The sequence below is a fragment of the Cynocephalus volans genome, chromosome 10 (genome assembly GCF_027409185.1).
Source record: "Cynocephalus volans isolate mCynVol1 chromosome 10, mCynVol1.pri, whole genome shotgun sequence".
Classification (NCBI taxonomy): Eukaryota; Metazoa; Chordata; class Mammalia; order Dermoptera; family Cynocephalidae; genus Cynocephalus; species Cynocephalus volans.
The window spans coordinates 106,278,021-106,291,077 of record NC_084469.1 but is presented as its reverse complement, the minus strand read 5'-3'; the positions used below and the strand labels follow the sequence as shown (position 1 = coordinate 106,291,077).

Genomic DNA, 13,057 nt, shown 5'->3' with positions numbered 1-13,057 from the left:
GAAAAGTTATCTACAATGAGATATACAAAAATGTAAACAGGGGTCATCTTTTGAGTGGCAACATGAATCCCGATGTTTTAGATATGTTTTCTTCTGGTCTGTATTTCAAGAACATCAAATAAACACATATGTAATCTATTCTGAAGAAATAAAAACGTTAATGTTTGAAGATTATTAATTTTTAATTGACAAAGAAGAATTGTATACATTTATGGGGCCCAATGTGATGTTTTGATAATGCGTATACTGTTAAATGATTATAAGTTAATTTGCGGATACATCATCTCACCTACTTATTTTTTTGTGTGTGTGGTGAGAACATTCAAAATCTACTCTCAGCAACCTTCAAGAATATAATACCATGCTGTACAATGTACATCTGCAGAAATCATTCCTCCGGTCGCACTGAAATTTTGTATCCTTTGATCATTGACTTCCCATCCTCTTCACCCCAAACCTCTGCTACTCACCAACATACTCTGTACTTCTATTAGCTTAACTTTTTTAGATTCCACTCTAAGTGAGGTCAGTATTTGTCTTTCTGTGCTTGACTTATTTCATTTAGCATAATGTCCTCAGGTTTTATCCATACTGTGGCGAATGACAGAATTTTCTTCTTTTTAAGCGTTGAATTGTATTACATTGTGTATATATACCACATTTTCTTTATCCATTCTTCTGCGGATAGGCACCAAGATTGATTTCATATCTTGGCTTTCGTGAATAATGCTGCAATGAACATGGGAATGCATATATTTCTTCAACATACTGATAGCATTTCCTTTGGACATATACCCAGCAGTGGAATTACTATATTGTATGGAAGTTTTTCTTTCTTTCTTTTCTTTCTTTCTTTTCTTTCTCTCTCTCTTTCTTTCTTTCTTCTTTTCTTTCTTTCTTTCTCTCTTTCTTTCTCTCTTTCTCTCTGTCTCTCTTTCTCTCTTTCTCTCTCCTTCTTTCTTTCTTTCTTTCTTTTCTTTTCTTTCTTTCTTTCTTGGAACATCTATGCAGTTTTCCATAATGGCTGTACTTATCAGTTTCTTCAGTACTGTGAATAACCCAGTCTGCCTTCCTTCTTCTGGCTGCTATAGAATATAGAGTCAAATCAGGGACTCTATGTTAGCATATCTGCAAGGGTTTATGGTTCCCATTTTATGAGTAAAAATGTTTGGGTGAAGAGAGGTAGGAGATGAATCAGAGAGGAGATTTGGACTCATCTCACGTAGGGTCTTCTAGTCCATTAGGAAGTCTGTGACTTTTACTCTTAGTGATATTGAAAGCTATCAGAGAGTTTTGAGTGGAGAAATCATTGATTAGACATATTTTTAAAAGATCATTCAGTTGTTAAATTGAGAATTAACAGTTCAAGGAGAGGTGGGGAGGAAGAAACATCAGACTAATCAGAAAGCTATTGCAGTATCCCAGTAGGGAATGGTGACCACACAACTTATCACCTGTTATGGAGTGAATGTTCATGTTTCCCTAAGATTCATATGTTGAAGCCCTAATCCTTAATGTGATTTATATGGAAACAGGCCCTGTGAGGTGATAAAGGTTAAATGAGGCTATAAAGTTGGGGTCTGATAGAGCTGTTGCACTTATAAGACACACTGGAATTCTCACTGTCCCTACAAACATGCCATGGAAAGGACATGAGAGCACTGGTGAGACTGTGGCCTCTGCCACCCAGAAAGAAAGCCCTGCCCAAAATGAGGCCTGCTGAATCCAGTCTCCAAAACTGTGAAAAAATAAATTCATGCTGTTTAACCTCCCCAATCTGTAGTATTTTGTAATGGCACATATTAAGTATTAATTAGTGACACGGTACCTAAAAGTTTTTCTAGCTTCAGGACTTTTTTTTTTTTTTTTTTTTTTTTTTTGTGACCGGTAAGGGGATCATAACCCTTGGCTTGGTGTCATCTGCACTGCGCTCAGCCAGTGAGTGCACCGGCCATCCCTACATAGGATCTGAATCTGCGGCCTTGGAGCGCCGCTGTGCTCTCAGTGCCGCACTCTCCCGAGTGAGCCACGGGTTCGGCTCAGGACTTTGTTAATTCTATTTGTTTATTCAGGATTGGCCTACACTAGTTTAGATTTATTTATTCATCAGGAATTTACCACACTTTTATTCTACATCAGAGAGTTTTCTAGGCAGAAGGGATTTGAGGATTAAAAAGAAAAGCAAGTTCCCAATTATCATGAAAATTTATATTTGGATTACTAGGAAAAGGATCAATTACTTGACTTAGCACCTCATATAGAGAAAAAACACCCTTCTAACTACAAACATTAATAGAAAGAATGGAGGCTTGCAAAGAATTTAACATTATCATTAGGGAATTTTGATGGTGTTCTGAACAAATTCTAAGTATAGAATTGAAGTGAGAGCAATAGTTTAATTCAGAGGTGTGCAACCTTTTAAAGTGTTATGCGTCAAGCTATATTTTTATTGCTCAGAATTGCTTTGGCTATCTGTGGTCTTTTTTAACCATTTATATGGTTATCCCATATAAATGTCTGGATAATTCTTTCCATTTCTGAGAAAAATTTCATTGGAATTTTGAAGGGGATTGCATTGAATTTGTAGATCATTTTGGGTAGTATAGACATTTTCACAAAGTTGATTCTTCCAATCCAAGAGCATGGGATATCTTTCCATCTTCTTGTATCCTCTCTAATTTCTCTCAGCAGTGGTTTGTAGTTCTCATTATAGAGATGTTTCACATCCTTGGTTAACTCAATTCCTAAGTATTTTATTATTTTGGTGGCTATTGTAAATGAGCAGGCTTTTTTGATTTCTCTTTATGCATGTTCACTATTGGAGAATAGAAATGCTACTGATTTTTGTGTGTTGATTTTGTATCCTGCTACTTTGCTGAAATCATTTATCAACTCCAAGAGGTTTTTTTTGTAGAAGCTTTAGGCTGTTCGATATATAGGATCATGTCATCTGCAAACAGGGGTAGTTTGACTTCATCTTTTCCAATCTGGATGCCCTTTATTTCCTTCTCTTCTCTGATTGCTCTGGCTAGTACTTCCAACACTATGTTGAATAGGAGTGATGAGAGTAGGCATCCTTGTCTAGTTCCTGTTCTTAAAGGAAAAGCTTTCAGCTCTTCCCCATTCAGGATGATATTGGCAGTGGGTTTATCATATATGACTTTAATTATGTTGAGACACTTTCCATCTATACTTAACTTATAGAGGGTCTTTGTCATGAATGAATGTTGAATTTTATCAAATGCTTTTTCAGCATCTATGGAGATGACCATATGGTCCTTGTGTTTGATTTTATTAATATGGTGTATCACATTTATTGATTTGCATATGTTGAACCAACTTTGCATCCTGGGATGAATCCCACTTGATCATGGTGAACAATTTTATGTATATGTTGCTGTATTTTGTTAGCTAGTATTTTTTTTTTAGGATTTTTGCATCTATATTCATCAAGGATATCGGCCTGTAGTTTTCTTTTTTAGTTGTGTCTTTACCTGGTTTTGGTATCAGGATGTTGTTTGCTTCACAGAATGAGTTTGAAAGATTTGCCTCTGTTTCAATCTTTTGGAATAGTTTGCAAAGAATTGGTGTCAATTCCTCTTTGAATGTTTGGTAAAATTCTTCTGTGAATCCATCTGGTCCTGGGCATAACACTACCTGACTTTAAACTATACTACAAAGCTATAATAACCAAAACAGCATGGTACTGGCATAAAAACAGACACACTGATCAATGGAGTAAAATAAAGAATCCAGAAATCAACCCACACACCTACAGCCATCTGATCTTTGACAAAGGCACCAAGCCTATACACTGGGGAAGAGACTGCCTCTTCTGCAAATGGTGCTGGGATAACTGGATATCAATATGCAGGAGAATGAAACTAGACCCATACCTTTCACCATATACTAAAGTCAACTCAAAATGGATTAAGGATTTAAATATACACCCTGAAACAATAAAACTTCTTAAGGAAAACATAGGAGAAACACTTCAGGAAGTAGGACTGGACACAAACTTTATGAATATGACCCCCAAGGCATGGGTAACCAAAGGAAAAATAAACAAATGGGATTATATCAAACTAAGAAGCTTCTGCACAGCAAAAGAAACAATTAACAGAGTTAAAAGACAACCAACAGAGTGGGAGAAAATGTTTGCAAAATATACATCTGACAATGGATTAATATCCAGAATATACAAGGAATTGAAACAACTTTACAAGAAAAAAACAAGCAACACATTTAAAAAATGGGGTAAATAGCTAAATAGGCTTTTCTCAAAGGAAGATATATGAATGGCCAACAGACATATGAAAAAATACTCTACATCACTCAGCATTCAGGAATGCAAATCAAAACCACACTAAGATACCATCTCACCCCAGTTCGATTGCTAATATCCAAAAGACTGTGAATGATAAATGCTGGCGAGGTTGCAGAGAAAAAGGAATTCTCATTCATTGTTGGCAGGACTGCAAAATGGTGCAGCCTCTATGGAAAATGGTATGGAGGTTCCTCAATCAATTCCTGATAGATTGACCATAGGACCCAACCATCTCACTGCTGGGAATATATCCAGAGGAATGGAAATCATCAAGTCGTAGATATACCTGTTCTCCAATGTTCATCGCAGCACTCTTTACAATAGATAAGAGTTGGAACCAGCCTAAAAGTCCATCATCAGATGAGTGGATACCAAAAATGTGGTATAACTACACAATGGAATACTACGCTGCTATAAAAAAGAATGACATACTGCCATTTGCAACGACATGGGTGGACCTAGAGAGAATTATATTAAGTGATACAAGTCAGGCAGAGAAAGAGAAATATCACATGTTCTAACTTATTTGTCGGAGCTAAAAATAAATAAATAAATAAATAAATACTCATAAAACGGGGGGGAGGGAAGAAGACATAACAATTACAATTTCTTGAAATTGATACAACAAGCAAACAGAAAGGACATTGTTGTGAGGGAGGGGAGAGAGGGTGGGAGGTTTCAGTAATGGGCCACAATAATGAACCACATTGTATATTAACAAAATAAAATAAAATAAAGTGAAGGGAGAGTTAGTAAAAAATTTCACACCTTTCGGACCATACACTCTCTGTGGTAATTATTCAAATCTGCTGGTGTAGAATGAAATTCACCATAGATAATATATACACACATGGCTCCATTTCAATAAAAATTTATTTGCAAAAGCAGAAAAAAAGACTTAATTTGGTGTGCTGGCTGTTCCTTCATTTGAAGCTAGTCTTGATGAAACTGTCTGATGGGTGGAATTTCTGTCCCTGTTCCCACCCTCCACACCCACTGAATTCAGATGTTTAAGGATTAACCTCCAATACCTCAAAACGTGTTCATAATTGGAAATAGGATTGTGGTGGATGTAATTAGTTAACCTGAGATAAGGCCCATAATGGAGTAGAGTTGGCTTCTAATCTGATAGGAATGGTGTACTTTTTAAAAGGGAAAATTTGGACACAGGCATATAGTATACACAGAAAATGCCATATGAAGATGAAGGCAGATGCGGGTGATATTTCTACATGCTAGTGAATGCCAAAGATTGCCAGCAACCATCTAGGGGTAAGAAATAAGCAGATTCTGCCTCACAGTCTCCAAGAGAAATCAATCCTGCCAACACCTTGATTTCAGACTTCTAGTCTTCGTAAACATGAGACAATGAATAGCAGTGACTTAAGAGACCGGGTTTGTGGCAATATGTTTCAGCTGACCTAGCAAATGAATACACTGTCTTCAAAAATTGTAAAAATCAAGACAAGATATTATATGGTAATTCCAGAACTAAAAGAGGATTAACTGGTGTTTGGGTACATCCAAGATCTACGAAAAATGCTTCCCAATGGTTTGAATCTTATAACCCATGAAAGTCCTGCAACAGCCTCATCACTGAGAGGTGCTGCCCTGCTGAGGAATCTCCCCAGGGCCCCCTTCATGTCCCTGTTCCTCAGACTGTAGATGAAGGGGTTCAACATGGGGGTGACCATGGTGTACATCACCGAGGACATCAGACTTCCACTAGAAGACAGTGTGGCTGCAGAACTGAGGTAAACCCCAAGACCTGTGCCATAGAACAAGAAGACCACAGAGAGGTGCGACCCACAGGTGGAGAAGGCTTTCCACTTACCACTAGCTGATGCAATTCTCAGGATGGATAAAACAATTTGATAGTAAGAGAAAAGTATTCCTATGAAAGGAATGACTGCCAGAAGTCCAGTTACCAAGTATACCACTATGTTATTGATAAGGGTGTCAGAACAGGCAAGCTTCAAGACTTCGGGAAGGTCACAAAAAAAGTGTGGGATTTCCATGCTTGTGCAGAAGGACAGCCTTAACACGGTCAAGGTCTCGAGAAGGGAACCAAGGACACTCATGATCCAAGACCCCAGAACTAGCAGTCCACAGAGGTGGGGGTTCATGATGACCATGTAGTGCAGAGGGTGACAGATGGCCACAAACCGGTCAAAGGCCATCACTGTTAGGAGTAAATTGTCGAGGCATGCAAACAAAATGAAAAAAAAAATCTGGGTGACGCAGCCTGCATAGGTGATAACTTTGTTCTGTATCTGTATGTTCAGCAGCATCTTTGGGATAGTGGTGGATATGAAACAGATGTCAGCAAAGGACAGGTTGGAGAGGAAGAAGTACATGGGTGTGTGGAGGTGGGAGTCAGAGCTGATGGCCAGGATGATGAGCAGGTTACCAGTGAAAGTGACCAGGAACATGGACAGGAACAGCCCAAAGAGAATGGACTGAATCACTAACTTTGCTGAAAATCCCAGGAGGAGAAATTCTAAAGCATGTGTTTGATTTCCAGTTTCCATAGAGATAAAATATCTGCCAAAAAAGAGAAAAACAGCAAGTCAATTATCAACATACCAGCAGCATGCAAATTTGGTTGCATTTAATTTCAAATGAAGAAATTAATAAAATACTGCCTGTGCCTTGCTGTCTTCAGTTGGAGAATGTGAAATGCTTTCTCCCTTGTTTTGTTGCCACTGCTATCTGGAAATGTAGTCTTAGTTCCATAGTAAGTGTACTTTCTAGACCCCGCCTATCTAAAGTGTGGTTCGTGGACCATCAGGATCAGCATTACCCAAGAGCTTTTCTGTCAAATAGAATATTCTGTAGACAGAATAGAAAGTCACAAAATAATCATTTTGTAAAGTAATATGTGCTCACATAAGCTATGTAAATCATTGTAAAAATATCAGATGTTTGCATTGAAAATTAATCACTGAGTTTATAAACATTTATTGGAACACTGAGACCAATGCACGAAAACTATAAGCTCCACAGAGAAGGCAGAAAAAAAATTATCGAGCACCTAGACCTCTTGAATCAGAATCTACATTGTGACAAGGTCACCAGGAGTCTCACATGCACAGCAACGTTTAAGTACCAATGGTCTTGAGTACCCATGGCTTCTAGTTCAGCTTTTGTCTCATTCTTCTTTTCCTGTACATCTTTCTTTACCACTTCTTATTTAATAAATAGGGGAAAACAGGTGCTCAATAATTATGTTTTATTTTTCCCTGCCATCTATGTGGAGTTTATATAGGCTGTAGTTAATAATAATGTATCAATATTGGTTTATTAATTGTAACAAATGTATCACACTCATGTAAAATGTTAACAATAGAGGAAACTATGTGTGGGGTATATGGGAACTCTATACTATCTGCTCAATTTTTCAGTAAATCTAAAACAGCTCTAAAAATAAAGTTTAAAAAATTAGAAAAAGAAAATAGTGGAGTAGGAAATGCCATAGCTCCTTTAGTTTTATGGGCATATTTAATATAGCTGACTTAAGTCTTTTTTTAATAAGTCCAATGACAGGGCTTCCTCAGGGCCAGGTTCTGCTAATTTATTTTTTCCTGTGCTGTATTTTCTTGTTTCTTTGACTACCTCATAATATTTTGTTGAAAACTGGACACTTTCGACATGGTAATGTGGTAGTTGTGTAAACCTGAATCTTCCTCTTCCATGGGGCTTATTGTTGTTGCTTATTATGGATTATAGATGTTTGCTTAATGGCTCTTTAACTAATTTTGTAAAGACAGCAACCCCACTACTGTGCATGTCTCCAAAGGAATCGAAATCATCATGTTGAAGGGATACCTGCACTCCCATGTTCACTGCAGCTCTATTTACAATAGCCAAGATATGAAATCAATCTAAATGTCCATTGACAGATATCTGGATAAAGAAAATGTGGTATATATACACAATGAAATACTACTCAGTCATAAAAAAAGAATGAAATTCTGCCGTTTTCAACAACATGGATGAGTATGGAGAGAATTATGTTAAGTGAAATAAGCCAGATGAGGAAAGAGAAATACCTCATGTTTTCACTTATACTAACTCTAACTGGGTGCTGAGAAAGAAAGACAGACAGACAGAAAGAAAGAAAGACAGAAAGAAAGAAAGAAAAAGAAAGAAAGAAAAGAAAGGAAGGAAGGAAGGAAGGAAAGAAAGAAAGAAAGAAAGAAAGAAAGAAAGAAAGAAAGAAAGAAAGAAAGAAAGAAAGAAAGAAAGAAAGAAAAAGAAAGAAAGAAAGAAAGAAAGAAAGAAAAGGAAGAAAGAAAAGGAACGAAGGAAGGAAAGAGAGAGAGAAAGAAAGAAAGAAAGAAAGAAAAGGAAGGAAGGAAGGAAAGAGAGAGAAAGAAAGAAAGAAAGAAAGAAAAGGAAGGAAGGAAGGAAAGAAGAAAGAAAGAAAGAAAAGGAACGAAGGAAGGAAAGAGAGAGAGAAAGAAAGAAAGAAAGAAAGAAAGAAAGAAAGAAAGAAAGAAAGAAAGAAAGAAAGAAAGAAAGAAAGAAAGAAAGAAAGAAAAGGAAGGAAGGAAAGAAAGAGAGAGAAAGAAAGAAAGAAAGAAAAGGAAGGAAGGAAGGAAAGAGAGAGAGAGAGAAAGAAAGAAAGAAAAGGAAGGAAGGAAGGAAAGAGAGAGAGAGAAAGAAAGAAAGAAAGAAAAGAAAGAAAAGAAAGAAAGACCACATGATACACTGAACTTTCAGAAGGAGAGAACAAACCTAAGGACACTAGAGATGGGAGGTGGGGAGAGGATTTGGGGAATGATATGTTGGGTAAAGGGCATAAAGACAAACAGCTATTTGTAAGAATGAATATGTTAATAATATATACTAAAATTTTAAAAATAAATTGGCTGTAAGTCCCATTTCTTGAGTAAAAGAGCTATGAACAAACATTAATTAAAACAGTCACAGAGTATTAAGACAAGTGAACAGATATGATGTGGGGGGGAGGGAGAAAGGGAGGGGGGAAGAGGATTGGGTAAAAGGTCATGAAAATCGACTACAATGTATATTGAGAAGTTAAAATGAAAAAATAAAATAAAATACTTATAGAGTAAATGTCACATGCACTAAAAAAATGACTTCATTTACACAATAAACTAAAACAAACAAACAAACAACAGCAGACAAAACTCTTTCCAACCTGGTTTCAGTCAACCTGTTCTTGATTAAAGGTTCACATCACTGCTATGCACCTTGGATGATTTTCCATATTCTTGACAAAGGTGATTATGACAACTTCGTCCAGTATTTTCAGTGTTTCTGTGACGTGTTGGCATGCCCCAACACACACAGAGAGAAAAACTGCAAAGATCAGGAGGCTTTGTTTCTTGCCTCCAGTGTTTAAGGCAATCTCTCTGAAATAACTAACATTAAGCTAAAAAAGTAGACTTCAGAAACCACACTTGACAAAAATATAGTCTTTCCAAAATTAGTTTAAAGATGCATTCAGCAAATAAGCATCTACAACCTATGATAAGCAGCAACAATAAGCCCCAAGAAAGAGGTTTACAGAGTTAACATATGGTAATATTGAAAATATCTAGTTTTCAACAAAGTGTTATGAGGTATACAATTCAACAAGAAAATAAGGAACAAAGAAAAAATCAAGTAATAGAACCTGACCCTGACGAAGCCCAGTCATTGGATTTATTAAAGCAAGACTTCAATCAGCTATGTTAAATATGCTAAAAAAGTTAAGGAAACCATGGACAAAGAGTAATGGAATCCAGGAGAATGTTGTCTTTCCAAGTATAGAATATCAATAAAAAGCTTAAAATAATAAAAGGTCCAAATAGAAATTCTGGAATTCAGGCCTACAGTAATAGGAATGACAAATTCACTAAATGTTTCATCAGCATATTTGAGTAGATAGAAGAATCAGTAAGTAAGTTAAAGATAAGCAAACTGAGATTATCTAATCCAAGGAATAGAAAGAAAAAGAAAGAGGGAAAATGGACAGAGACTAAGAAACCTCTGGGACACTATCAAGTGTCCAGAAGGACAGGAGAGAAAGAAAGGAGCAGAAAGAATATTTGAAAAAATAATGGGTAAAAACTTCCCCCAAACTAGTAAAATAAATGAATCTACACATTCAAGGATCTCAATGTATTCCAAGTAGGACAAACTCAAGAAATCCAAACCAAGGCACATTATAAATCAAAGTGTTGATAGGAGCTAAAAATTAATATATAAATTCACACACACACACACACACACACACACACACACACACACACACACACAAAAGCGGGGGGGGGAAGAAGATATAACAACCACAATTACTTGAAGTTGATACGACAAGCAAACAGAAAGGACATTGTTGGGGGGGAAGGGGGGAGGGAGAAGGGAGGGAGGTTTTGGTGATGGGGAGCAATAATCAGCCACAATGTATATCGAGAAAATAAAATTTTTTAAAAAATTAAAAAATTAAATAAAATAAAATAAAATAAATCAAAGTGTTGAAAAGCCAATGACAAAGAGAGAATCTTGAAAGGAGCAAAAGAGAAGCACTTCCTTATTTACAAGGGATTCTCAATAAGACACAGCAAATTTCTTATACGAAACATGGAGGCCAGAAGGGATGACATATTTAAAGTGCTGGAAAACAAAACAAAACAAAAGAAAACAAAACAGCAAAGGAAACAAAAAAATCCTGTCGGCTGAGAATTATATATCCAGCAAAACTGTCCTTCAAAATAAAGGATACGTTATCCTGATTTGATCACCACATAATGTATACAGATATTGATATTCTAATGTGTGCCCCCAATATATATATAATCAACTATGCTTTAATAAAAAAACTGTCAAAAATAAATAAACATACTCAACTAAAGTCAGAGTTCTGCAAAAATGCTAAAACAAAACAAAACAAAATAAAGTATATAAGCCATAAAAAGGAATAAAGCTGTAGAAAGTATTATGCTACAATGTGGATAAAAATCCAAAACATTATGGTAAGGGAAAGAAATCTGGCACAAAAATTCATGGATTGTATATTTCCACTTACATGAAATATTCGTAATAGATAAATGCACAGAGACAGATGTAGAATGGTGGTTTCCAGAGAATGGGGTAGGGAAGTGGAAAGAAACTGCTATTATAATGTGTAAGTGGTTTTGTTTTGGAGTGATGGAAGTGTTTGGAACTAGACAGAGGTGATGCACAACACAGAGAATGTACTGAATGCCACGGTATTGTTTGCTTGAAATTGGTTAATTTATGTTATATAATGCAGAATGCCCAAAGAACAATCCCAGGGCCCCTGGACTAGAGTTTCCACACTCAAAAGGAATGAGACACACATGGGCTCTAGGTTCACTGAGACTCTGGTGCCTTCACTAAGAGATATAGAGATGCCACCTGAGGACACCCAAACTGACCCAATACCAATGCCGGAGCATCCTCATGTCTCCCATGCTGGTCCACTGAGGCAGGACTCAAGAAATAGGAAACTCATTTCTGATGTGACAGATAAAGAGAAAAGCCAAATGGCCAACTTCATGGGAGGACTTTTGTGGCCATCTCCACCTTTGAAATGGGACCACGCATCAAGGATCTGGTAATAATGCTTCTAGGTTACAAATTTTGGGGTGGGTTGTCTGACATTTTTCTTATCCAGTTTATGTAAAATTGGTATATAAAAATTACAACATCTCTGGGAAATATACAGAGATGGGTCATTACAAAAATGTAATTCGGATAACAAAGTAGGATCAGATGGTGACTGGTTAATTGGAACCACCAAGTTAATGTTAGTAATACCAGAAATTGTTGTCTATGGTGGCACAATGAGTCTTTACTACTCAGGATCTGAAGTAATAAATTCCACATTAAGTGAAATGTGCTTTTAACTCAGATCAAGGTTTACTGCTAAGGTTTTCAGGACACCTGAATTCCTGGGCCATGATATAGTGTCTCTACCTTCTCTCTTCCACTGTGTGGCCCTAACTTTATGTGAGGCCTTTTTCCTACATTAAGAAACATTTCAATAACCTTGAAGTGCTTTTTTTGGATTCCTTCAAAGGAATTGGCTAGAGACATTGCTCCTTTCATCCCACAATGTGTTCAGAGATGCAGGGAGATCAATGTATTTTATGCTTTAATATCAGGAAGGGCCGTGCTTCTATTAAGCAAGTGTTTGTGAATCTTGTAATTAATCATTGTGCTAGAGATTGCCTAATCAACATACCCCTTCTCCCCCTCCTTATTAACAGAACCCAACTATGTTTGGAAGTGGTCATGTGTCCAGATGAGATCCCGTATTTTCCTCCTCCTCTTACTATCATGGAGAGTTGGTGGGCAGTATGGGTAGTTATTGGCTGGAGATACTGGAATGCTCTTCAGAAGCCTTTCTCTAGTTCATCTCCTTCTTACTTGGAATTTCACATGATACTAGAACTCCCTCAGATGACATATTTTGGAAAACAACATACTAAAAATGGGGAAGCAGACAGATGGAATGACCCTGGTCCTTCAGATTAGCATGAGATTCTTTTATGAGATTCAAATCAACTCCTTATTGAATTAATACTTTTTTTTTTAATTTTATTTTGTCGATATACATTGTGGCTGATTATTGCTCCCCATCAACAAAACCTCCCTCCCTTCTCCCTCCCCCCCTCCCCCCCAACAATGTCCTTTCTGTTTGCTTGTCGTATCAACTTCAAATAATTGTGGTTGTTATATCTTCTCCCCCCCCCC

At 36.8% G+C, this 13,057-nt stretch overlaps 1 protein-coding gene across 1 annotated transcript; it reads right to left on the bottom strand.

The window, feature by feature from the left end:
- Window positions 1–5,829: 5,829 nt before the first annotated feature.
- Window positions 5,830–6,858, bottom strand: LOC134387610 (olfactory receptor 7C1-like). The gene has a single exon (XM_063110031.1). It carries the CDS (start codon window positions 6,856–6,858, stop codon window positions 5,830–5,832), a length of 1,029 nt encoding a protein of 342 aa, XP_062966101.1.
- Between the last annotated feature and the right edge of the window lie 6,199 nt (window positions 6,859–13,057).